The following is a 26,075-nucleotide window of genomic DNA, read 5'->3' on the forward strand; positions in this document are numbered from 1 at the left end:
CAAGGACCGCTTAGATTAAAAACTTGCACTTGAAACCTGACTGAATCTGTTTCAGCTAACCACCTCAGGGACCGGTCACCAACATCCCAGGGGTCAGTGCTGCTTCGTGAATTGAGGGTTGAGAAATACACATTCTGGAGAGATCATATCTGACTGTGTTAAACCATATTTTATAAAAATGGCTTGTGTGATTACAGAGTAATTAATGTTGACTAATTAAATGGGTAGCTAGGGAGCCCAGTTGGGCGTATTAAGGGATGGATTCCAATTTACAGAATGGTTACCTGGAGGAAAATGGGGGAGTGTCATGTTCAATTTCAGTCATGGGGAGGGTTTGGGGTCATGTAATTTGTAATTGATGACATTTTTATATTTCTCAGTGTTTTAGAATTAGTTGCTTATTAGGCTATATATCGATGTGTGCCCGATGCCGTCCCTCATCTCTGATTCTCTGCTGGGTGTGCAATATCAAGTGTGCCTATATGCTATTTAGTGTGGTCTCAATCAAGTGATCCATAGCCTATAGGCTACGAAGTGCACGCTTGGAGAAGCACAGAGCAAAGTTATATTTCTAAGATAGCTAATGGGATGGTGTAAATTAAACTAGGCTTTATTACACACGGAAATGGATATTCCAACCCTGAGCCCCAGCCTGCTCTGCTTTTTTTGTGTGCTGCATAACTAATGGCTGCGCTGTGTAGGCCTACGGTGGTAGTTCAGGAGGTGAGTCAAAGGTTTCTACCAAAAATAGGTTTTGATTGGGCCTACTCCAAAAAATGTACTTTCTTGCGCGCGAACTAGCATATAACCTATGTTCTGTTCAGTTTGAGAAGAGAGAGCGAAGATGAGGAGGAGGACCGGAGGTCAACATTGATAGCTTGCTACTACTGTAATTGATTTGATTAAAAACAATATGTTTCTTGCCCCTGATGTTTTTATTAAACTTATTGACCTCACAATAAGCCAGATTCGAGTAACTTAATGTACATTGTGGTGCCGCGGCACAATCAATCGAAAATGGACAGCTCATGGTGCTGAAAGCAGTCAAATTCTAGTAGGCATAATTTATTTCAACCGTCACAATTTTAATTCGACTTTAATAACAACAAGAGGGTTTTGTGTTGGAGCCTATTTCTTCCTATTTAAGAAAAAAGAGGTAGGCCTACCTGTTTGACAGACAAAATTAGGCTGTAGGCTGCTATAGCCATAGATTTGTTGGTTATTCTTCCACCCACAATGCACTCTTTAATTATTTAGAGTCTAAGACGTTGGAGGAGGAGGGAGGGGTGCTAAGCTGACATATGGAATTGTTTTAAGGTGGTTATACCATGGATCATTTAGCTATTTGATTTTGAATTGTTGGACCCCTTAAGTTATAAACAACAAAAAAAAACTTTTTCTTTGGGCCTTTACTACTAAAGCCCATAGAAACACATTGAATAACACATTCAATGCCAAAACAATCAAAAAACTAATCGTAAGAAACAAGGTTTTGAAGTGTCTGTCCTAAATCTAGGAGATATTTAAAAAAAAAACTCAGGATATATATATATATATATATATTTTTTTTTTACACATATTTAACTACCTTCATACTTCCATTCACTTTTTTAAACCGGTACCGGTTACCTTCAGACGAGTCCTGTGACACTTTTGGGGGTTGTAGATGAAAACGGAGAACACCATCATGTTCCCATTAGTTTGTAGCCCAAACAGTTCGGACGTTACCAAACAGAAGTTGGCACATCGACGGTACACACTTCAGACAAGTCAAAACGGAAAACACCATCGTGTTCGTGACAGTCTCCCCTTTAGAGGTTGGTCATAATAATTTATAGGTCAAACCGTTCCGAAGCTACAGACGTTTACGTGAGTTGCCAAAGTAAAAACAAACTGATATCTCTGGTTTAAATAAACGGATTTTGATAGGGATTTTTTGGTTATTTAATTTAGATTGACGCACTGGTGCGGCAATTGACTCTAGGGAGTTAAATAGCCGAGTCAGTGAAGGGTTGTTAAGTTAAAACCAAAACTCGAATTGTGGTGGTATGAGAGGGTATGCCATAGGCCTACCTTTTATTAAAGAAAATGGCAAAAAAAAAAAGCACAGGCCTACCGCTTGTTAGTTTAAGATTTTCAAATCAAATCAAATTTATTTGTCACATACACATGGTTAGCAGATGTTAATGCGAGTGTAGCGAAATGCTTGTGCTTCTAGTTCCGACCGTGCAGTAATATCTAACAAGTAATATAACCTAACAATTCCACAACAACTACCTTATACACACAAGTGTAAAGGAATGAATATGAATATGTACATTTAAATATATAAATGAGTGATGGCCGAACGGCATAGGCAAGATGCAGTAGATGGTATAGAGTACAGTATATACATATGAGATGAGCAATGCAGGGTATGAAAACATTATATGAAGTGACATTGTTTAAAGTGGCTAGTGATACCTTACATCAAGATGGCAAGATGCAGTAGATGGTATAGTGTACAGTATATACATATGAGATGAGCAATGTAGGGTATGAGAACATTATATAAATGGCATTGTTTATTAAAGTGGCTAGTGGTACATTTAATTACATCAGATGGCAAGATGCAGTAGATGGTATAGCGTACAGTATATACATAAGAGATGAGTAATGTAGGGTAAGTAAACATTATATAATATAAAGTGATAAATACATACATTTTTCCATTAATAAAGTGGGTGGAGTTGAGTCAGTATGTTGGCAGCAGCCACTCAATGTTAGTGATGGCTGTTTAACAGTCTGATGGCCTTGAGATAGAAGCTGTTTTTCAGTCTCTCGGTCCCAGCTTTGATACACCTGTACTGACCTCGCCTTCTGGATGATAGCGGGGTGAACAGGCAGTGGCTCGGGTGGTTGTTGTCCTTGATGATCTTTTTGGCCTTCCTGTGACATCGGGTGGTGTAGGTTTCCTGGAGGGCAGGTAGTTTGCACCCGGTGATGCGTTGTGCAGACCTCACTACCCTCTGGAGAGCCTTACGGTTATGGGCGGAGCAGCTGCCGTACCAGGCAGTGAAACAGCCCGACAGGATGCTCTCGATTGTGCATCTGTAAAGGTTTGTGAGTGTTTTTGGTGACAAGCCAAATTTCTTCAGCCTCCTGAGGTTGAAGAGGCGCTGCTGCTGTGCCTTCTTCACCACGCTGTCTGTGTGGATGGACCATTTCAGTTTGTCCGTGATGTGTATGCCGAGGAACTTAAAACTCTCCACCCTCTCCACTACTGTCCCGTCAATGTAGATAGGGGGCTGCTCTCTCTGCTGTTTCCTGAAGTCCACGATCATCTCCTTTGTTTTGTTGACATTGAGTGTGAGGTTATTATCCTGACACTCCGAGGGCCCTCACCTCCTCCCTGTAGGCCGTGTCATTGTTGTTGGTAATCAAGCCTACCACTGTAGTGTCGTCTGCAAACTTGATGATTGAGTTGGAGGCGTGCATGGCCACGCAGTCATGGGTGAACAGGGAGTACAGTAGAGGGCTGAGAACGCACCCTTGTGGGGCCCCAGTGTTGAGGATCAGCGGGGTGGAGATGTTGTTACCTACCCTCACCACCTGGGGGCGCCCCGTCAGGAAGTCCAGGAACCAGTTGCACAAGGCGGGGTCAAGACCCAGGGTCTCGAGCTTAATGATGAGTTTGGAGGGTACTATGGTGTTAAATGCTGAGCTGTAATCGATGAACAGCATTCTTACATAGGTATTCCTCTTGTCCAGATGGGTTAGGGCAAAGTGCAGTGTGATGGCGATTGCGTCATCTGTGGACCTATTGTGGCGGTAAGCAAATTGGAGTGGGTCTAGGGTGTCAGGTAGGGTGGAGGTGATATGGTCCTTAAAGCACTTCATACTAGTCTCTCAAAGCACTTCATGATGACGGAAGTGAGTGCTACAGGGCGGTAGTCATTTAGCTCAGTTACCTTAGCTTTCTTGGGAACAGGAACAATGGTGGCCCTCTTGAAGCATGTGGGGACAGCAGACTGGGATAAGGATTGATTGAATGTGTCTGTAAACACACCAGCCAGCTGGTCTGCGCATGCTCTGAGGACGCGGCCAGGGATGCCGTCTGGGCCTGCAGCCTTGCGAGGATTAACACGTTTAAATGTTTTACTCACGTTGGCTACAGTGAAGGAAAGCCCGCAGGTTTTGGTAGCGGGCCGTGTCAGTGGCACTGTATTGTCCTCAAAGCGAGCAAAAAAGTTGTTCAGTCTGTCTGGGAGCAAGACATCGTGATCCGCAACGGGGCTGGTTTTTCTTTTGTAGTCCGTGATTGACTGTAGACACTGCCACATAACTCTCGTGTTTGAGCCGTTGAATTGCGACTCCACTTTGTCTCTGTACTGAAGCTTAGCTTGTTTGATTGCCTTGCGGAGGGAATAACTACACTCTTTGTATTCGGTCATGTTTCCGGTCACCTTGCCCTGATTAAAAGCAGTGGTTCGCGCTTTCAGTTTTGCGCGAATGCTGCCATCAATCCACGGTTTCTGGTTGGGGAATGTTTTAATAGACGCTGTGGGTACTTGTTACTTGTTAATGAACTCGCACACCGAATCAGTGTATTCGTCAATGTTATCATTCGCCTCAATGCGGAACATATCCCAGTCCATGTGATCGAAGCAATCTTGAAGCGTGGAATCCGATTGGTCGGACCAGCGTTGAACAGACCTGAGGGCGGGAGCTTCCTGTTTTAGTTTCTGTCTATAGGCTGGAAGCAACAAAATGGAGTCGTGGTCAGCTTTTCTGAAGGGAGGGTGGGGGAGGGCCTTATATGTGTTGCGGAAGTTAGAATAACAATGATCTAGGGTTTTGCTAGCCCTGGTAGCACAATCGATATGCTGATAAAATTTGGGGAGCATTGTTTTCAGATTAGCCTTGTTAAAATCCCCGGCTACAATAAATGCAGCCTCAGGATATGTGGTTTCCAGTTTACATAGAGTCCAATGAAGTTCTTTCAGGGCCGTCGATGTGTCTGCTTGGGGGGGATGTACACGACTGTGATTAGGATCGAAGAGAATTCTCTTGGTAGATAATGCGGTCGGCATTTGATAGTGAGGAATTCTAAGTCAGGTGAACAAAAGGACTTGAGTTCCTGTATATTGTTATGATCGCACCACGTCTCGTTAATCATAAGGCATACACCCCCGCCCTTCTTCTTGCCAGAGAGATGCTTGTTTCTGTCGGCGCGATGCGTGAAGAAACCAGGTGGCTGTACCGCCTCAGATAGCCCATCTCGAGTGAGCCATGTTTCCGTGAAACAGAGAATGTTACAATCTCTGATGCCTCTCTGGAAGGCTACCCTTGCTCGGATTTCGTCTACCTTGCTGTCAAGAGACTGGACATTGGCGAGTGGTATGCTCGGGAGCCGTGCGCGATGTGCCCGTCTACGGAGCCTGACCAGAAGACCGCTCCGTCTGCCCCTTCTACGGCGTCGTTGTTTTGGGTCGCCGGCTGGGATCTGATCCATTGTCCTGGGGGGTAGGCCAAACAGAGGATCCGCTTCGGGAAAGTCGTATTTCTGGTCGTAATGTTGATGAGTTGACATTGCTCTTATATCCAATAGTTCCTCCTGACTGTATGTAATAAAACCTAAGATTACCTGGGGTAACAATGTAAGAAATAACACATAAAAAAAATAAAATACTGCATAGTTTCCTAGGAACACGAAGCGAGGTGGCCATCTCTGTCGGCGCCGGAAATAGGTATTTTGAAGAAAATGAAACGGATCTGATTACATAAAATGATCTATAAGAGCGCTTTGATCGGCGATGCTTTATGCTAGAAACAAGCAGCAAAATACCCGGAAAAGATGCATATGGGGATATCCCTTTTTCGTTTTTTGACATTCACGGGCTGACTTTGCTTGGGAAATAATCTAATTATGTCACTATCAATTGATTAAGCTATTCACTTTCTGTACAATAGAAGATGTTAAACTCAGACAGCTTTTAAGGAAACACTTGTGACCTTCTCTCGTTGGTTAAGCCATGGAAGAAAAGTAGCCAGCTGTTAAAGCTGTAATTTTTCTGCATCGGTAGGCTTACTCTGTCTGGGGTGGAAAGGTAGGCCTAACTTTTGAAAGCACCATGCACAGAATCCTAATGATGTCTCAGATTGAATTATTTGAAAACAAGGACAGTTTGGTTGCAAACAAGACACACTGATTTGGCATTGGAGAAATATGATAAGATGAACACATAGGTCTATCTCTCTGTCCATTCTTAGCCTGTCATTTCAATTACTTGTGTGGTATTAAAATACGATTCCGCTAATATGTAAAATTAAGTACAATTGTGTGACATTTTTTATAAAAGGCCATTTTTTTCTCGGACCTGCAAATACAACAACAGATTCATGTAAGGTTTTTACTATAAAGGAGATCTTTCCACCCCTACTCTTGTCCATGGTGGTCTGCGAACCCACAACCTTCTGGCCCGCAGCCCTGTGAGCTATCAAAATTCCTGCATTGCCATATCATGCTTACAGGATGAATAACAGTTTCTAAAACTGCATATCTAAGGCTCTGGTCTATATAAGAAGTCAGGGTAAACGATAGACATGTTCTCTGCTATCCACTTTTTCATTATTATTTGCGGTATAGGGGAGGGTCACCTGTTTATTCTTTAAGTGTTCAGGGAGGGTTTATGTGAAATATATTTTGCTGAAGGGAGGGCCATCCATTTTCATTTCAGAGGTCAGATTTTCTCCATGTAACCCTTATTATAAATAACGTTAACTCCCAAACATGAATAATATGTTTGCCCGAATGCCATCACCTTACAAATCTGTGCACATTAAAAGCCTATAAGTACAGTACACTAGTTAGAACAAGCAGTTTGAAACATTACTGTGTAAATAAAAACAAAACAAAAATATTTTTTTGTAGAGTAGAGTCAGATGCAGTGGTGTATCTGTACTTTACTTTACTATTTATAGTTTTGACAACTTTTACTTTTACTCCACTACATTCCTAAAGAAAATAATTTACTTTTTACTCCATACATTTTCTCTGACACCAAAAAGTACTTGTTCCATTTTGAATGCTTAACAGGACAGGAAAATTATCCAATTCATGCACTTATCAAGAGAACATCCCTTGTCATCCTTTTTGAAAAGATGGTGTCGAAGAACATGGCTGCCGTTTTACATTCTCCCAACCAATTGTGCAATTTTCTTATTTTTTTTGCGTTTTGTGCAACTTATTTTTTTACTTATTGTGTACATAATGTTGCTGCTACCGTCCATTATGACCAAAAATAACTTTTTCCTTTAACGAGTCCGACGAGAAGGATAACCTGCTTTCACTGGAACAGACCCAGATCCACACCTTTTGCGTGAAGAAAAGACGCCGAAAAAGAGGACGCAAATTGGGGCTCCATCTGAGAAGCCGGAGGCGAGCGAGTAAACTCCCAATACCATCCATTCTCCTTGCTAACGTGCAATCGTTAGAAAATAAAATGTATGACCTACTATTAAGATTATCCTACCAACGGGACATTAAAAACTGTAACATCTTATGTTTCCCCCGAGACGTGGCTGAACGAAGAAACGGACAATATAGAGCTGGCTGGCTACCTCTGGTAAGACGAGGGGTGGGGGGGTGTGTCTTTTTGTCAATAACAGCTGGCGCGGGATGTCTAATATTAAAGAAGTCTTGAGGTATTGCTTGCCTGAGGTAGAGTACCTTATGATAAGCTGTCAACCACACTATCTACCAAGAGAGTTCTCATCTGTATTTTTCGTAGCCATCTATTTACCACCACAAAGCGAAGCTGGCACTAAGACCGCTCTCAACCAACTCTATAAGGCCGTAAGCAAATAAGAAAATGCTCATCCAAAAGCGGCGCTCCAGGCAAACTGGCAAACTTAAACTTAAATCAGTTTCACCAAATTTTTACCAGCATGCCACATGCGCAACCAGGTAAAATAAAATCCTAGACCACCTTTACTCCACACACAGAGATGCATACTAAGCTCTCCCCCACCTTCCATTTGGCAAATCTGACCACAATTCTATCCTCCTGATTCCTGCTTACAAGCAAACACTAAAGCAGGAAGTACCAGTGACTCGCTCAATACGGAAGTGGTCAGATGATGCGGATGCTACACTACAGGACTGTTTTGCTAGCACAGACTGGAATATGTTCCGGGATTCATCCAATGGCATTGAGGAATCTGCATCGAGCTAAAGGCTAGAGCTGCCGCTTTCAAGGAGCGGGAGACTAATCCGGACGCTTATAAGACATCTCGCTATGCCCTCAGACGAACCATCAAACAAGCAAAGCGTCAATACAGGATTAAGATTGAATCCTACTACACTGGCTCTGACGCTCGTCGGATGTGAAAACTATTACGGACTACAAAAGGAAACCCAGGCACGAGCTGCCCAGTGACGTGAGCCTACCAGACGAGCTAAATGCCTTTTATGCTCGCTTCGAGGCAAGCAACACTGAAGCATGCACGAGAGCACCAGCTGTTCTGGATGACTGTGTGATAACGCTCTCGGTAGCTGATGTGAACAAAACCTTTATTAAACAGGTCTACATTCACAAAACCGCTGGGCCAGACGGATTACCAGGACGTGTACTCATAGCATGTGCGGACCAACTGTCAAGTGTCTTCACTGGCATTTTCAACCTCTCCCTGACCGAGTCTGTAATACCTACATGTTTCAAGCAAACCATCATAGTCCCTGTGCCCAAGGAAGCGTAGGTAACCTGCCTAAATGATTACCGCCCTGTGGCACTCACATCGGTTGTCATGAAGTGCTTTGAAATGCTGGTCATGATTCATATCAACAGCATCCTCCCGGACACCCTAGACCCACTCCAATTCGCAAACAGCACCAACAGATCCACAGATGACGCAATCTCAATCGCACTCCACATGTGAGAATGCTGTTCATCAACTACAGCTCAGCGTTCAACACCATAGTGCCCTCGAAGCTCATCCCTAAGCTAAGGACTCTGGGACTCAACACATCCCTCTGAACTGGATCCTGGACTTCCTGACAGGTCGCCCCCAGGTGGTAAGGGTAGGTAACAACACATCTGCCACGCTGATCCTTAACACTCGGGCCCCTCAGGGGTGTGTACTTAGTCCTCTCCTGTATTCCCTGTTCACCCACGACTGCGTGGCCAAACACGACCCCAACACCATCATTAAATTTGCTGACGACACAACAGTGGTAGGCCTGATCATCGACAATGATGAGACGGCCTATAGGGAGGAGGTCAGAGAACTGGCAGTGTGGTGCGAGGACAACAACCTCTCCCTCAATGTGAGCAAGACAAAGGAGCTGATCGTGGACTACAGGAAAAGTTCCCCTTAAAATCGATGGGGCTGTAGTGGAGCGGCATCACCAATGAACTATCATGGTCCAAACATACCAAGACAGTCGTGAAGAGGGCACGACAAAGCCTTTTCCCCCTCAGGAGACTGAAAAGATTTGGCATGGGCCCCCAGATCCTCAAAAGGTTCTACAGCTGCACCATCGAGAGCATCCTGACCGGTTGCATCACCGCTTGGTATGGCAACTGCTTGGCATCTGACCGTAAGGCGCTACAGAGGTAGTGCACCCCAGTACATCACTGGGGTCAAGCTTCCTGCCATCCAGGACCTATATAATAGGCGGTGTCAAAGGAAGGCCCATAAAATTGTCAGAGACTCCAGTCACCCAAGTTATAGATTGTTCTCTCTGCTACCGCACGGCAAGTGATACCGGAGCGCCACGTCTAGGACCAAAAGGCTCCTCAACAGCTTCTACCCCCAAGCCATTAGACTGCTGAACAATTCATAAAATTCACCACCGGACAATTTACATTGATACCCCCCCTCTTGTACATTGCTGCTACTCTCTGTTTGTTTGTTACCTAGCCATAGTCACTTTGCCCCCACCTACATGTACAGATTACCTCAACTAGCCTGTACCCCTGCACACTGACTCGGTACTGGTGCCCCCTGTATATAGCCTCATTATTGTTATTCTTATTGTGTTACTTTTTATTATTACTTTTTATTTTAGCCTACTTGGTAAATATTTTCTTCTTCTTGAACTGCACTGTTGGTTAAGGGCTTGTAAGTAAGCATTTCACGGTAAAGTCTACACTTGTTGTATTCGGCGCATGTGGCAAATAAAGTTTGATTTGATTTACTGCCTCTGAACTGGCAGACTCACTAAACACTTTGTTTGAAAATTATTGTCGAAGTGTTGGCGTGTGCCCCTGGCTATCCCTAAATATACAGTATATATATTTTTTATTGTGCAGTCTGGTTTGCTTAATATAAGGATTGTGAAATGATTTAAACCATTACTTTTGATACTTAAGTATATTTAAAACCAAATAATTTTACACTTTTACTCAAGTAGTATTTTACTGGGTGACTTTCACTTTTACTTGAGTCATTTTCTAATAACGTATATTTACTTTTACTCAACTATGACAATTGGGTACTTTTTCCACCACTGGTTAGATGGGACAGTCCGGTCCTCATGAAGCTGTCAGGTAAAGAGTAGCAGTATAAAGATGTTCTTAATAATGATGCAGGAGGGAGAGCGTGAGAGACAGAAAGAGAGAGAGATTGTCAAATACAGGATAATAGAGATGAGGACCCTGTGAAAATAGATGAGGACCCTGTGAAAATGCAACACGGAGGGGAAGGGAACCTCTTTAATGGATAGAGGTACAGTAGAAGTGGGCAAAGAGGTTTTGGGTAGAGAGCGAGTATGAGGGAGTGTGGGGTAGTGTATAAAACACAGAGAGTGTGAGGGAGACTGGAGTATGTAACTACCCAGGATGTCAGCAGTAGGTAGACAGGTGTGGTGGAGCTTCCCGCTGTAGAACTCCAGACCGATGATGGCGAACATAAGAATGGCGAAGAACAAGAGCAGACCGATCTGGAGCAGGGGCACCATGGCCTTCATGATGGACTTCAGCACGATCTGCAAGCCTGATGATAAAATGTTATAACACACACACACACGTGTGAAGAGTTAATGTCTGATTGCCTCTGAGAGTTAGACATTATAGTAAGGTACATATTGAAGTATTATGACACTGTAAATTATATTGATATGCTGGTAGATATTGACGGTACTCACTGGGGATCCCAGAGACCAATTTAAGGGGCCTCAGGACTCTCACCGCCCTCAGGGTCCGCAGATCCACTGGTATGTTCATGTGGGCCCCTGCTGTTGCCAGTATTCTGCAGATAGAAATACATGATCAGATTCAGAATAAAAAATTGAATGAATATTTTCCAGTGGGATCAACGGTTAATAAGCAGTGTGGTTTATGAATAAGCGGTTTTGGGGCGGAAGTGGTGTACATTGAATTATAATTTATACTGAGTATACCAAACATTAGCAACACCTTCCTAGTATTGAGTTGCACCCCCTTTTGCCCTCAGAACAGCCTCACTTCGTTGGGGAATGGACTCAACAAGGTTTCGAAAGCGTTCCACAGGGATGCTGGCCCATGTTGACTCCAATGCTTCCCACAGTCGTGGCAGTTGGCTGGATGTCCTTTGGGTGGTGGACCATTCTTGATACAAACAATAAATTGTTGCGCGTGAAAAACCCAGCAATGTTGCAGTTCTTGACACAAACCGGCTTTGCACACCTGGATTGTACAATATTTGCACATTCTTTTTTTTTTATTCTTCAAGCTCTGTCAAGTTGCTAGACAGCCATTTTCGAGTCTTGCCATAGATTTTCAAGCTGATTTAAGTCAAAACTGTAACTAGGCCACTCAGGAACATTCAATGTCTTCTTGGTAAGCAACTCCAGTGTATAGTTGGCCTTGTGTTTTAGGTTATTGTCCTGCTGAAAGGTGAATTTGTCTCCCAGTGTCTGTTGGAAAGCTAATTGAAACAGGTATTTCTCTAAGATTTTGCCTGTGCTTGGCTCTATTCTGTTTCTTTTCATCCTAAAAACTCCTCAGTCTTTGCTGATGACAAGCATACCTATAACATGATGCAGCCACCACCATGCTTGAAAATATGAAGAGTGGTACTCAGTGATGTGTTGTGTTGGATTTGCCCCAAGCATAACGCTTTCTATTCAGGGCGCACATATTTTGCAGTTTTACTTTAGTGCCTTATTGCAAACAGGATGCATGTTTTGAAAAATGTTATTCTGTACAAGCTTCCTTCTTTTCACTCTGTCATTTAGGTTAGTATTGTGGAGTAACTACAGTGTTGTTGATCCATCCTCAGTTTTGTCCTATCATAGCCAATAAACTCTGTAACTGTTTTAAAGTCACCATTGGCCTCATGGTGAAATCCCTGAGCGGTTTCCTTCCTCTCCAGCAACAGAGTTAGGAAGGACACCTGTATCTTTGTAGTAACTGGGTGTATCCGAAGTGTAATTAATAACTTCACCATGCTCAAAAGGATATTCAATGCCTGCTATTTTTATTTTTACCGATCTACCAATAGGTGCCCTTCTTTGCAAGGCATTGGAAAAGTTCCCTGGTCTTTGTGGTTGAATCTGTGTTTGAAATTCACTGCTCAACCAAGGGGTCCTTCCAGATAAGTCCATGCAACTTATGTGACTTGTTAAGCACATGTTAACTGCTGAATTTATTTAGGCTTGCCATAACAAAGGGATTGAATACTTATTGACTCAAGACATTTCAGCTTTTCATTTTCAGCTTTTCATTTTTTATTAATTTGTAAAGATTACTTTGTCTTGACCAAAAGAGTATAACATGTTGCCGCCGTAGCACTTGATTGATTCCAGCAAGCATTTGGCCGCCTTTGATAAAAAAATTATAAAATAATTAGCCAATCAGCATTGAGTTCAGCTCAACTGTGGGTTGTCCTGGTGCAGCAAAGCACCGCCCAAGGGAGGCCTGTTTGCATTAGGCTTCAGACCAATCAAATCACTTCCTTTGCAAAACGTCATTGTCAGAAAAACGTGTCTGTTTCTGGTCTGCTTGTGTTGATGTCCTGCAGTAGCTAGCTTGCTAAATCATCCCTTTCCTAAGCCATGGACGGAGATGGGGATTTGAACTTCTGGTTTTGACTTAATTCTCTGTACAGGCCAATGATTATGACAGCGATTCTGATCTAACCATAAATAAATATGTTGTGCCACTGGCCTGAGACAATTTATGTTTAATATGTAGCCTAGATGTAGCCTAGTAGGTTTGCATTAACTAGCTAGTTAACTTAGATGGTTCATTGTTGCCCATGTGAGGAATTCAGGCTAGCAAGTATTTTAGCTAGGTAGCCTATCACAACAAAAACTAAAAGTGTGTGTCATGACGTTGCCCTCTTTGGACACAGCGAGCACCATCCCCCTACCTCTGCACCATCCCCCTCTCTCTCTCCTACACTCAAGCTGCTGTGGTCAGAGAGGTCGTAAATTCCTGGAGGAGAATCTTCCTCATGGCCAGACAGTATAGAGAGAGTGAGTTTCATAGAGAGAACAAAGGAATTTCTTCCACCTCACAGAACTGGAGAACCGAACGACATTCATGTTCTGGAGAATGTATAAAAGATCAGTGAAGTAACGAGCTACGAACTGGTCCGTTTGGTACAATTTTGTGAAACTCATGAGAGACAATACAGCCACATTTCCATAACCCCATTTATACAAGAGTCTCAGTTATGAGGCTTACATCTAATTGTTGTATAAAATGAATGAGTAAAGATGAAACTATTTGTGAAATGATGTAATGTGATTTTAGACTGTTTAATGAAGGAAATTCCAATTCCCTTTGGAGTTTAACTAAATCAGAGGACCGCCCCTTGAGCACAGGCAGGACCCGGAGTCATGGGACAATAAAACCCCCACCTGGGTTTTCTCACTTCAGACCAGCTTACCTCGATTACCACGAGAGGGCTAAGGTTTGAGTAGAGACCAGCTTACCTCGATAACCATGAGAGGGCTAAGGTTTGAGTAGAGACCAGTACCTCATCACAGAAGGCTAAGGTTTGAGTAGAGACCATGCAATTCTCTTGCTGAATTCTTAACCATACCATGTGGTTAAACTCTTAGACTATTGATACCGACAGAATAAGAACAAATCTTTAATACTAATTACTAGTCTGCAGCTAGGAATTATGTACCCGTGAACGCGAAGACATCTACTCTATAACAACATTAATGAATGTTACTCTGAACTATCCATTCTAACCACGGCAGAGAGAGAGAGAGGGCGGACAAACTCTCCAACAGAAACAAACTTTTCAACAGAGATCCCGACGACACACTGAGCGTAAATATATATATATATATATATATATATATATATATATATATATCTTGATTACAATTATTCCCACACAATTACACACACACAAATCAGCACCATGGGCAGCCATATGATATTTAGCAACATTGATTGGACTAAATCATTTTTGGTATCTTGAAGTTTGTTTTCAGTGTATTAAACTAAGCATGTATAACCTTGTTGAGCTGATGATGTTTCAATGTTTAAGTTGAAATGGTGCTGGAATAGCGGAGGCAGTCCTCCTGTTGTCTTAGTGCTGACTTGCGGTAACTCTGTGGTTCTAAATCAGTAGTTGTTTAGTAAACTGTAGATATTAACTTGCTTGACCATGCTGCAGGTGATATAACTGTTGGTATGCACTACTTGCTTTGTGGACTTCACCGGACATATGTTAATTTCCGGTTTTGGGATGAAACAAATGTATGTCACGCCCTGATCTGTTTCCCCTGTCCTTGTGCTTGTCTCCACCCCCCTCGAGGTGTCGTCCATCTTCCCTATTATACCCGGTGTGTACTTATACCTGTGTCCCTGACCCTGAGTCCGCCTGCCGCCCTGTACCTCTGCCTTAAACTGGATTTTCGACCCCTGCCTACCTTGACCTGTCTTGTCTGCCCCGGTTTGCTACAATAAACAGTGTTACTTCGACAGTCTGCATCTGGGTCTTACCTTGATCCCTGATAGTATGTGTAGTTGAATTTATTCCGACACTGTGTGACTGTTGTCTTTTTGTTGTCACGGCCTTATTGTATGTCATGGTGGTGTATGAACTAATGGGTTATAGAGCAAACAACGCAATTATCACAACATAGGTTGTAATATGGCTTTTTTACTGATTTGGCTTGGCTTCCCCAGTGATGTTATCCACGCACCGCTACTGGTCAGGAATGCAGCGTACAGTACAAGATATACAGTGTATACAGTACATAGAGACTGTGAATTTGCCTTTCTTTGCCTCCTGTTGGTTGCTGTAAATGGTGTTTCAATGTTTGTGTGTGTGGGTGGAGGGCTGTCAATACGTGCGTCGGTTGTTGAGAGATGTGAGATTTGGTTTGTACTCTCTCCCTCCAGAGAGAGCCACACTGAATGATGTCTGTGTTCTTACCTACTGATAATGACTCTCTGAATGTAATGTGGTCAGATGATAATAAATAATAATCAGTGGTGTAGTCAATGATTTATACACTGAGTATACCAAACATTAGGAACACCTTCCTAGTATTGAGTTGCACCCCCTTTTGCCCTCAGAACAGCCTCAATTCATCAGGGCATGGACTCTACAAGGTGTTGAAAGCGTTCCACAGGGATGCTGGGCCATGTTTACTCCAATGCTTCCCACAGTTGTGTTAAGTTGGCTGGATGTCCTTTGGGCGGTGGACCATTCTTGTTACACACTGGAAACTGTTGAGCATGAAAAACCCAGCAGCGTTGCAGTTCTTGACACAAACCGGTGCACCTGGCACCTACTACTATATCCCTTAAAAAATGTGGTCTTGCACATTTACCCTCTGAATGGCACACATAGACAATCCATGTCTCAATTATCTCAAGGCTTAAAAATCCGTCTTTAACCTGGCTCCTCCAATTCATCTACACTGATTGAAATGGATATAACAAGTGACATCAATAAAGGATCATAGCTTTCACCCGCTCTTTCTATGTCATGGAAAGAGCGGGTGTTTTGTTGTACATACTTTTTTCTTTTTTTACAAATGTTCGAATTTCTTTCCACTTTTACAGTACAGAGTATTTTGTGTAGATCATTGACAAAAAATGACTATTAAATTCCTTTTAATCCCACTTTGTAACACAACAAAATGTGAAAAAAGTCAAGGGGTGGGAATACTTTCTGAAGGCGCTGTAGATTAATAGATTCACTCACTCACACACGTCAGTGCTGTGGATTGTGGGCGAGGGTGTGTGTGTGTGTGTGTGTGTGTGTGTGTGTGTGTGTGTGTGTGTGTGTGTGTGTGTGTGTGTGTGTGTGTGTGTGTGTGTGTGTGTGTGTGTGTGTGTGTGTGTGTGTGTGTGTGGAGGGGTGCAGAAAGCACATGGCAGAAACTCAAGTGTGGGCCCACGCAATATTCACTGAAAGCGGAGAGAGACAGGGACAGAGAGAGGGAAAGAGGGAGAGGGATTGATGAAAAGAAAGATCGAGAGATTGAAGGAGAGAAAGAGGGTAAGAGAGAGAGCGTGGACAGAACGAGAGAGAGGGGGGTTGTCCTGAGACTGGGGAGATAGCGAGAGAGCGAGAGAGAGAGATAGCGAGAGAGAGATAGAGAGAGAGAGAGAGAACACATGGAAACCATATGTTTTCTGTATTTGATACCAGTCCACCAATTCCGCTTCAGCCATTACCACGAGCCCGTCCTCCCCAATTAAGGTGCCACCAACCTCCTGTGGTGGAGAGGTGTAGGAGTCTACAGCCAGAAAACACATTTAACAAAAGCTGCAGCACTGCTGCTTTTTCAAGGCTGATCTGCTGGGGGGGAGACTGGTTTTGAGACTGGTTAGGTTTGCTCTCAGAACCACACGACCAATAGCCTCGTCCCAGATCTGTTTGTGCTTTTGCCAACACCACTGCTGTCACTGTCAAGCCAAACATGACAATGAGTGACAGTTGATATGATAGCACAAACAGACTGGCACTCAGGTTACACAAACCAACTGTCACATAAACACAGTCTAAATCAAGCAGTTCCTGCATTGGAGAAATACACTAGCTAATAGTGATTAGTATTTTCAGTAGTTGTTAATGTTAAGGGATTGATAGGAGTAGCATAGGCAGATTTCTGGAATTGATTTATGTTGTTTAAGTGTTTGTTTGTCGTCGTTCATTCACGCTACAGTGAGAAGTTGCTTCACTATCACGTTCATCCTCATAGTGTAACTTAATTGTACTGAAACTGACTTTTAAGTGATTGAATTCATTACGTGAACAGAATGCGGCCTGCCGGCCTCTCCCACACACCTCCACCTACACGGAGAACCAGCACTGAACACTGGGAGGGAAAAATAGAGAAAAAGAGAGAGAGAATAACTCTAATCTGAACATCACGTTGCTGCCATTATAAGACAACTCTGCTTACAGCTAACGACAACAACACAAACAGAGGAGTCCTGTATGTAGAAGAGAGTGGGGTAAATTACACCAAAGGGGTAAGTTGAACCAGCCTTGTTTCTAGGAAACCATACACAAAATGAATAATTTCACCAAATATTTCATGGAGTCTGTGAAGGAAGAAACTACATGGAAAAAGTGGTAAGCAAGTTAGATCCAAAAAACAGATTTTCACCAAGTCAAATTAATTTATTGTGTTAGAGGTTTCATGATGCTTCTATCTAAACCAACATCAATCATTTTATGATTGTTCTATACATTAGTTGGGGTCTATAAGCTTCAACATGAGGTCTTAAACCTACTGTAATATGAAAGTGCATCCTTGTACCTGTGTGGGCTAATATAGTCAAAATGTTTGCCTATGGGTAAATTGAGCCAATGGCCATGGGGTATGTTGAGCCGATGGCAATTAGAGCAAATTGAAATGTTTTCTTCCCAGACATAATGCAAGGCCTTATCGCGGGGATACAAGGTAACAACAGGGTCTGCCCTATGTTAAAACTGTTTAAAAAAGTACAAAGTGGTTTTTAGATGTTAAGCCTCTGTTAAAAGATGCTTAAAATTATTAAAAGATTGTGTTGATTGTGTTCGTGTTTGTTTGATTGTGTTGTCTTGTGTTTGGGAAAAAAACATGGTTATGGTAGTGATAATATTTCATTCAGTACAGAAATTTGTAGGCGGCTTAACTTACCCTGTCTCGCGGCTCAACTTACCCCATATCCGGGCAAAGTTGTGCCAAGAGACTACAATTTTTAGACAAGCTAGCTTTTCAACACTGTAAAGTTTACATGATTCTGATTATTTCCAGGGATACACAACATCGTGAAATATATGTAGATATATTTTCCTTGACGGAGTGCCCACTGACAAAGAAATGATCAGTCTATAATTTTAATGGTAGGTTTACTTGAACAGTGAGAGACAGAATAACAACCAAAAAATCCAGAAAAACGCATGTCAAAAATGTTATAAAATGATTTGCATTTTAATGAGGGAAATAAGTATTTGACCCCTCTGCAAAACATGACTTAGTACTTGGTGGCAAAACCCTTGTTGGCAATCACAGAGGTCAGACGTTTCTTGTAGTTGGCCACCAGGTTTGCACACATCTCAGGAGGGATTTTGTCCCACTCCTCTTTGCAGATCTTCTCCAAGTCATTAAGGTTTCGAGGCTGACGTTTGGCAACTCAAACCTTCAGCTCCCTCCACAGATTTTCTATGGGATTAAGGTCTGGAGACTGGCTAGGCCACTCCAGGACCTTAATGTGCTTCTTCTTGAGCCACTCCTTTGTTGCCTTGGCCATGTGTTTTGGGTCATTGTCATGCTGGAATACCCATCTACGACCCATTTTCAATGCCCTGGTTGAGGGAAGGAGGTTCTCACCCAAGATTTGACGGTACATGGCCCCGTCCATCGTCCCTTTGATGCGGTGAAGTTGTCCTGTCCCCTTAGCAGAAAAACACCCCCAAAGCATAATGTTTCCACCTCCATGTTTGATGGTGGGGGTGGTGTTCTTGGGGTCATAGGCAGTATTCCTCCTCCTCCAAACACGGTGAGTTGAGTTGATGCCAAAGAGCTCCATTTTGGTCTCATCTGACCACAACACTTTCACCCAGTTGTCCTCTGAATCATTCAGATGTTCATTGGCAAACTTTAGACGGGCATGTATATGTGCTTTCTTGAGCAGGGAGACCTTGCGGGCGCTGAAGGATTTCAGTCCTTCACGGCGTAGTGTGTTACCAATTGTTTTCTTGGTGACTATGGTCCCAGCTGCCTTGAGATCATTGACAATATCCTCCTGTGTAGTTCTGGGCTGATTCCTCACCATTCTCATGATCATTGCAACTCCACGAGGTGAGATCTTGCATGGAGCCCCAGGCCGAGGGAGATTGACAGTTCTTTTGTGTTTCTTCCATTTGCGAATAATCACACCAACTGTTGTCACCTTCTCACCAAGCTGCTTAGCGATGGTCTTGTAGCCCATTCCAGACTTGTGTAGGTCTACAATCTTGTCCCTGACATCCTTGGAGAGCTCTTTGATCTTGGCCATGGTGGAGAGTTTGGAATCTGATTGATTGATTGCTTCTGTGGACAGGTGTCTTTTATACAGGTAACAAACTGAGATTAGGAGTACTCCCTTTAAGAGTGTGCTCCTAATCTCAGCTCGTTACCTGTATAAAAGACACCTGGGAGCCAGAAATCTTTCTGATTGAGAGGGGGTCAAATACTTATTTCCCTCATTAAAATGCAAATCAATTTATAACATTTTTGACGTGTTTTTCTGGATTTTTTTGTTGTTATTCTGTCTCTCACTGTTCAAATAAACCTACCATTAAAATTATAGACTGATCATTTCTTTGTCAGTGGGCAAACGTACAAAATCAGCAGGGGATCAAATACTTTTTTCCCTCTCTGTAAGTGCATTATCTTCCATTTAACTTCATAAACAAAATGTTTTATAAAACGTTTAGCGTGCTTCCATTGGGATTAGTAAAGCATGCGGCATTAAACCATTATTAGTCACAGAATAAATAGCTGGGTCTGTGTTTTCCCAACCACTACCCACATGGGACTAGAAACCATTGTTTATACAGTTCAATTAGCACAGCAAGATTGGAAATGTGCCCCCCCATCCCCCTATATTATAAGTGCTGTATAATATTGCCAATGCTGTGTACAGACTGAAAATGGAGAGAAAGGGAATCAAGAGGTGGACTGAATATATGTTGAGGAGCTGGGAGTGTCCACTGTAGCTGTGTGTGAGGTGTGAGGCGATGCCGAGTACAGGTAATCCACACACACACACACACACACATACACACACACACACACACAGAGACATCATGGAGTAGCTGTCTCTGTGCCAGATGGCTAATAAATCATTCAGAACACCCTCCCAGATCTATTATGAATCAGAGCTAAGTGTCACACACACACACACACACTCTAACAGGAACAGCAGAGGGACAGCATGAGGAGAGGCAGGTGATGGCTGGGGGATGAGGGGAGTATGGAGGATGAGCTGGTCTGGCACATACGGTAGAGAGAGGGGTGAGGGGGCAAGGGGGCAAGGGATGAGAGGCGAGGAGTGGGGAGGGTGAGTTGGTCTGTGGTCTGAATGTGTCATTCAGGCTGACACATACATTGTAGAGGGGTCAGTAGTACAGTACAATGAAATGCAGTTTGGCATAGAGGGTATCCAGCAAACCAGGAGCATTCCCAGAACATTAGCTAAGATTCCCATTAAGTTCAAGTTAGGGTTGTATGTAACATTAGGATGATAACAACCAAAACATTCAAAAACGAAAAATGTTTTTGTTTTATGTGTAATATTAAATATCCTTGGTATGTTCACCTAGCATTCACTAAAATGTTCCCAGAAAGTCAAAATTGGTTCTGTAAACATTAGTTAAGTTGTGCTGGACACAATGTTCCCACCCGACTGTTCCCACAGTGGGGTGGAACATTGTGTCCAGCACAACTGGACAGTTTTTGTGTTATGAGAACATTTGCCACAACTTAACTAATGTTTACAGAACCAACATTGTGAGGACATCACAAAAGATGAACTGACCTGCTGTACGGATGATTATACAATGTTTATTTTAGGGTGCAAAAAACATTCACCTGATGTTACAAGAACATTCCCAGAACACATTTTTTATGTTATTTAAAAGCTCCCAGAACATTTAATTAGGTTGTGGGAACAGATCAACACACCCCAATTTAAAACTGCCTGAAAAATCTACTTTTTTCATTCTGACAAACGCCCCTCATAAGTTTACTGCCAATGGAATCTTTGCTAATGAGCTCAGTGACCATTGTCCCATTGCCTGCATTAGAGATTCAAAGCTACCTAAACCATGTCCACGCATTATTACAAAGATACATTTTAGAACGTTCAATGAACAACATTTCCTGTGTGACCTGGGATTGTATGATTGGGAGGATGTGTCCTCTATCTCTGATTCGTATCAGGCCCTTAAATGTTTTACCTCTCTGTTTAACTCTGTTGTAGATTAACATGCCTCAAATAAGAGATTAAAGATTTCATGAAAGAAACTTGCTTGGAGTAAGGCTAAATTGACTGATTCTTCCCGTGACTGGCAGTCCATCAGACGTTTGAGAACATATGTCTTAATCTGTTTCGAAAAGCAAAGTCAGCATACTTCTTCAATTGTGTACGGAGAGTGGTGGAAATCCAGCTAAATTCTGGAAAGTGGTCAAATCTTTGAGAATAAACTCCATCCCCCCATTGCCCCAGCAGGCTGTAACAGCCTCTGGTCCCATAACAGACACAAATTAAATGTGTGGTGCTTTTACTAACCATTTAGCCCCAGCTGGCCATCTATTTGTAAAAATTCTGGACACCTTCTCGTCGAACATCTCATTCCAAAATCATGGCCATTAATATGGAGTTGGTCCCCCCCTTTGCTGCTATAACAGCCTCCACACTTCTAGGAAGGCTTTCCACTAAATGTTGGAACATTTCTGTGGGGACTTGCTTCCATTCAGCCACAAGAGCATTAGTGAGGTCGGACAGTGTTGTTGGGCTATTAGGCCTGGCTCGCAGTCTGCGTTTCAATTCATCCCAAAGGTGTTCGATAAGGTTGAGGTTAGGGCTCTGTGCACAGGGCATTGTCCCACTGAAACAGTAAAGGGCCTTCCACAAACTGTTGCCACAAAGTTGGAAGCACAGAATCATCTAGAATGTAATTCTATGCTGTTGAGTTAAGAGTTCCCTTCACTGGAACTAAGGGGCCTAGCCCGAACCATGAAAAACTTCCACAGACCATTATTCCTCCTCCACCAAATGTTACAGTTGGCACTATGCATCGGGGCAGGTAGCATTCTCCTGGCATCTGCCAAACCCAGATTTGTCGGTCGGACTGCCAGATGGTGAAGCGTGATTTATCACTCCAGAGAACACGTTTCCACTGCTCAATGGCGGCGATCTTTACACCACTTCAGCCGACGCTTGGCATTGCGCATGGTGATCTTAGGCTTGTGTGCGGCTGCTCAGCCATGGAAACCCATTTCATCAAGCTCCCGACGAACAGTTCTGTGCTGACGTTGCTTCCAGGGGAAGTTTGGAACTCGGTAGTGAGAGTTGCAACCGAGGACAGATGATTTTTATGCGCCACGTTCTTCAGCACTCCGCGGTCCTGCTCTGTGAGCTTGTGTGGCCTACCACTTTCCATTTCTTAAGAGTTTCAACACGTGATGAAGAAGAAAAAAAAATTAAATACATTGTTACAAGTACACAGCATATGAAGAGGATAGGAACATTGTAATAACTCAGAAACTGTGTTCTGTGTCCTGTGTCCTGATTGACCATATTACCCTATCTACAGTGCATTCAGAAAGTATTCAGACCCCTTGACTTTTTACACATTTTGTTAAGTTACAGACTTATTCTGAAATTGATTAAATAATTGTTTTCTCTCAACAATCTACACACAATACCCCATAATGACAAAGGGAAATCAGGTTAAAAAAAACTACAAAAAACATCTGAAATTACTTATTTACATAAGTATTCAGACCCTTTGCTATGAGACTCCAAATTGCGCTCATGTGCATCCTGTTTCAATTCAAATCAAAGTTCATTTGTCACGTGCGCCGAATACAACAGGTCTAGACCTTACAGTGAAATGCTTACTTACAGGCTCTAACCAATAGTGCAAAAAAGGTGTTAGGTGAACAATAGGTAAGTAAAGAAATAAAACAACAGTAAAAAGACAGGCAATATACAGTAGCGAGGCTATAAAAATAGCGAGGCTACATACAGACACCGGTTAGTCAGGCTGATTGAGGTAGTATGTACATGTAGATACGGTTAAAGTGACAATGCATATATGATGAACAGAGAGTAGCAGTAGCGTAAAAGAGGGGTTGGCGGGTGGTGGGTGGCGGGACACAATGCAGATAGCCCGGTTAGCCAATGTGCGGGAGCACTGGTTGGTCGGCCCAATTGAGGTAATATGTACATGAATGTATAGTTAAAGTGACTATGCATATATGATAAACAGAGAGTAGCAGCAGTGTAAAAAGAGGGGTTGGGGGGGGCACACAATGCAAATAGTCCGGGTAGCCATCTGATTACCTGTTCAGGAGTCTTATGGCTTGGGGGTAAAAACTGTTGAGAAGCCTTTTTGTCCCAGACTTGGCACTCCGGTACCGCTTGCTATGCGATAGTAGAGAGAACAGTCTATAACTAGGGTCTTTGACAATTTTTATGGCCTTCTTCTGACACTGCCTGGTGTAGAGGTCCTGGATGGCAGGCAGCTAAGCACCAGTGATGTACTGGGCCGTACGCATTACCCTCTGTAGTGCCTTGCGGTCAGAGGCCGAGCAATTGCCGTACCAGGCAGTGATGCAACGGGGTCAGGATGCTCTCGATGTTGCAGCTGTAGAACCTTGTGAGGATCTCAGGACCCATGCCAAATCTTTTTTAGTTTCCTGAGGGGGAACAGGCTTTGTCGTGCCCTCTTCATGACTGTCTTGGTGTGTTTGGACCATTCTAGTTTGTTGTTGATGTGGACACCATGGAACTTGAAGCTCTCAACCTGATCCACTACAGCCCCGTCGATGAGAATAGGGGCGTGCTCGGTCCTCCTTTTCCTGTAGTCCACAATCATCTCCTTAGTCTTGGTTACGTTGAGGGATAGGTTGTTATTCTGGCACCACCCGGCCAGGTCTCTGACCTCCTCCCTATAGGCTGTCTCGTCGTTGTCGGTGATCAGGCCTTCCACTGTTGTGTCGTCTGCAAACGTAATGATGGTGTTGGAGTCGTGCCTGGCCATGTAGTCGTGGGTGAACAGGGAGTACAGGAGGGGAATGAGCACGCACCCCTGGGGAGCTCCAGTGTTGAGGATTAGTGTGACAGATGTGTTGCTACCTACCCTCACCACCTGGGGGCGGCCCGTCAGGAAGTCCAGAATCCAGTTGCAGAGGGAGGTGTTTAGTCCCAAGGTCCTTAGCTTAGTGATGAGCTTTGAGGGTACTATGGTGTTGAACGCTGAGCTGTAGTCAATGAATAGCATTCTCACATGTTCCTTTTGTCCAGGTGGGAAAGGGTAGTGTGGAGTGCAATAGAGATTGCATCCTGTGTGGATCTGTTTGGGCGGTATGCAAATTGGAGTGGGTCTAGAGTTTCTGGGTTAATGGTGTTGATGTGAGCCATAACCAACCTTTCAAAGCACTTCATGGCTATGGACGTGAGTGCTACGGGTCTGTAGTCATTTAGGCAGGTTGCCTTTGTGTTCTTGGGCACAGGGACTATGGTGGTTTGCTTGAAACATGTTGGTATTACAGACTCGGACAAGGACATGTTGAAAATGTCAGTGAAGACACCTGCCAGTGAAGACACCTGACAGGTCGTCAGCACACGTTCTGGTAATCCGTCTGGCCCCGCAGCCTTGTGTATGTTGACCTGTTTAAAGGTCTTACACACGTTGGCTATGGAGAGCGTGATCACACAGTCGTCCGGAACAGCTGATGCTCTCATGCATGCCCCAGTGTTGCTTGCCTCGAAGCGAGCATAGAAGTGATTTAGCTCATCTGGAAGGCTCGTTTCACTGGGCAGCTCGCGGCTGTGCTTCCATTTGTAGTTTGTAATCGTTTCCAAGCCCTGCCACATAAGACGAGCGTCTGAGCTGGTGTAGTATGATTCAATCTTAGCCCTGTATTGATGCTTTGCCTGTTCGATGGTTCGTCGCAGGGCATAGCAGGATTTCTTGTAAGCTTCTGGGTTAGAGTCCCGCACCTTGAAATTGGCAGCTCTACCCTTTAGCTCAGTGCGAATGGTGCCTGTAATCCATGGCTTCTGGTTGGGGTATGTACGTACAGTCACTGTGGGGACGACGTCCTCGATGCACTTATTAATAAAGCCAGTGACTGATGTGGTGTACCCCTCAATGCCATCGGAAGAATTTCGGAACATGTTCCAGTCTGTGATAGCAAAACAGTCCTGTAGTTTAGCATCTGCTTCATCTGACCACTTTTTTATAGACCGAGTCACTGGTGCTTCCTGCTTTAATCTTTGCTTGTAAGCAGGAATCAGGAGGATAGAGTTGTGGTCGGATTTACCAAATGGAGGGCGAGGGAGAGCTTGGTACGCATCTCTGTGTGTGGAGTACAGGTGATCTAGAATTGTTTCCCCTCTGGTTGCACATTTAACATGTTGATGGAAATTTGGTAGAACTGATTTAAGTTTCCCTCCATTAAAGTCTTCGGCCACTAGGAGCGCCGCCTCTGGGTGAGTGTTTTCCTGTTTGCTTATTTCCTTATACAGCTGACTGACTGCGGTTTTAGTGCCAGCATCTGTCTGTTGTGGTAAATAAACAGCCACGAAAAGTATAGCTGAAAACTCTTTAGGCAAGTAGTGTGGCCTGAAATTTATCACAATATACTCTCCGTCAGGCGAGCAAAATCTAGAGACTTCCTTAGATTTCGTGCACCAGTTGTTGTTTACAAATATGCACAGACCGCAAATATGCAGAAACATTATGTACAAAATAAGTTACAAATAACGCGAAAAAACCCCACATAAAAGCACAATTGGTTGGGCGCCCGTAAAACTGCTGCCATTTCTTCCGGCGCCATTGATCATCCTTGAGATGTTTCTACAACTTGATTGGAGTCCACCTGTGCTAAATTCAATTAACCACCAAGACTCTTCCTAGAA

General features: G+C 43.4%; 1 protein-coding gene across 2 annotated transcripts in view; it reads right to left on the reverse strand.

The window, feature by feature from the left end:
• The window catches only part of LOC106599779 (voltage-dependent R-type calcium channel subunit alpha-1E), an 88,862-nt gene that overhangs the window by 37,745 nt on the left and 25,042 nt on the right, over positions 1-26,075 (reverse strand). For both annotated transcript variants that reach the window (XM_045714728.1, XM_045714727.1), the window contains exons 3-4: positions 11,129-11,232; positions 10,819-10,977 (exon numbers count right to left, since the gene is read on the reverse strand). In XM_045714728.1, coding sequence (XP_045570684.1) covers positions 10,819-10,977; positions 11,129-11,232 — 263 coding nt within the window. The remainder of the gene's footprint in view (positions 1-10,818; positions 10,978-11,128; positions 11,233-26,075) is intronic.

This window comes from Salmo salar, chromosome ssa03 (assembly GCF_905237065.1).
Source record: "Salmo salar chromosome ssa03, Ssal_v3.1, whole genome shotgun sequence".
NCBI lineage: Eukaryota > Metazoa > Chordata > Actinopteri > Salmoniformes > Salmonidae > Salmo > Salmo salar.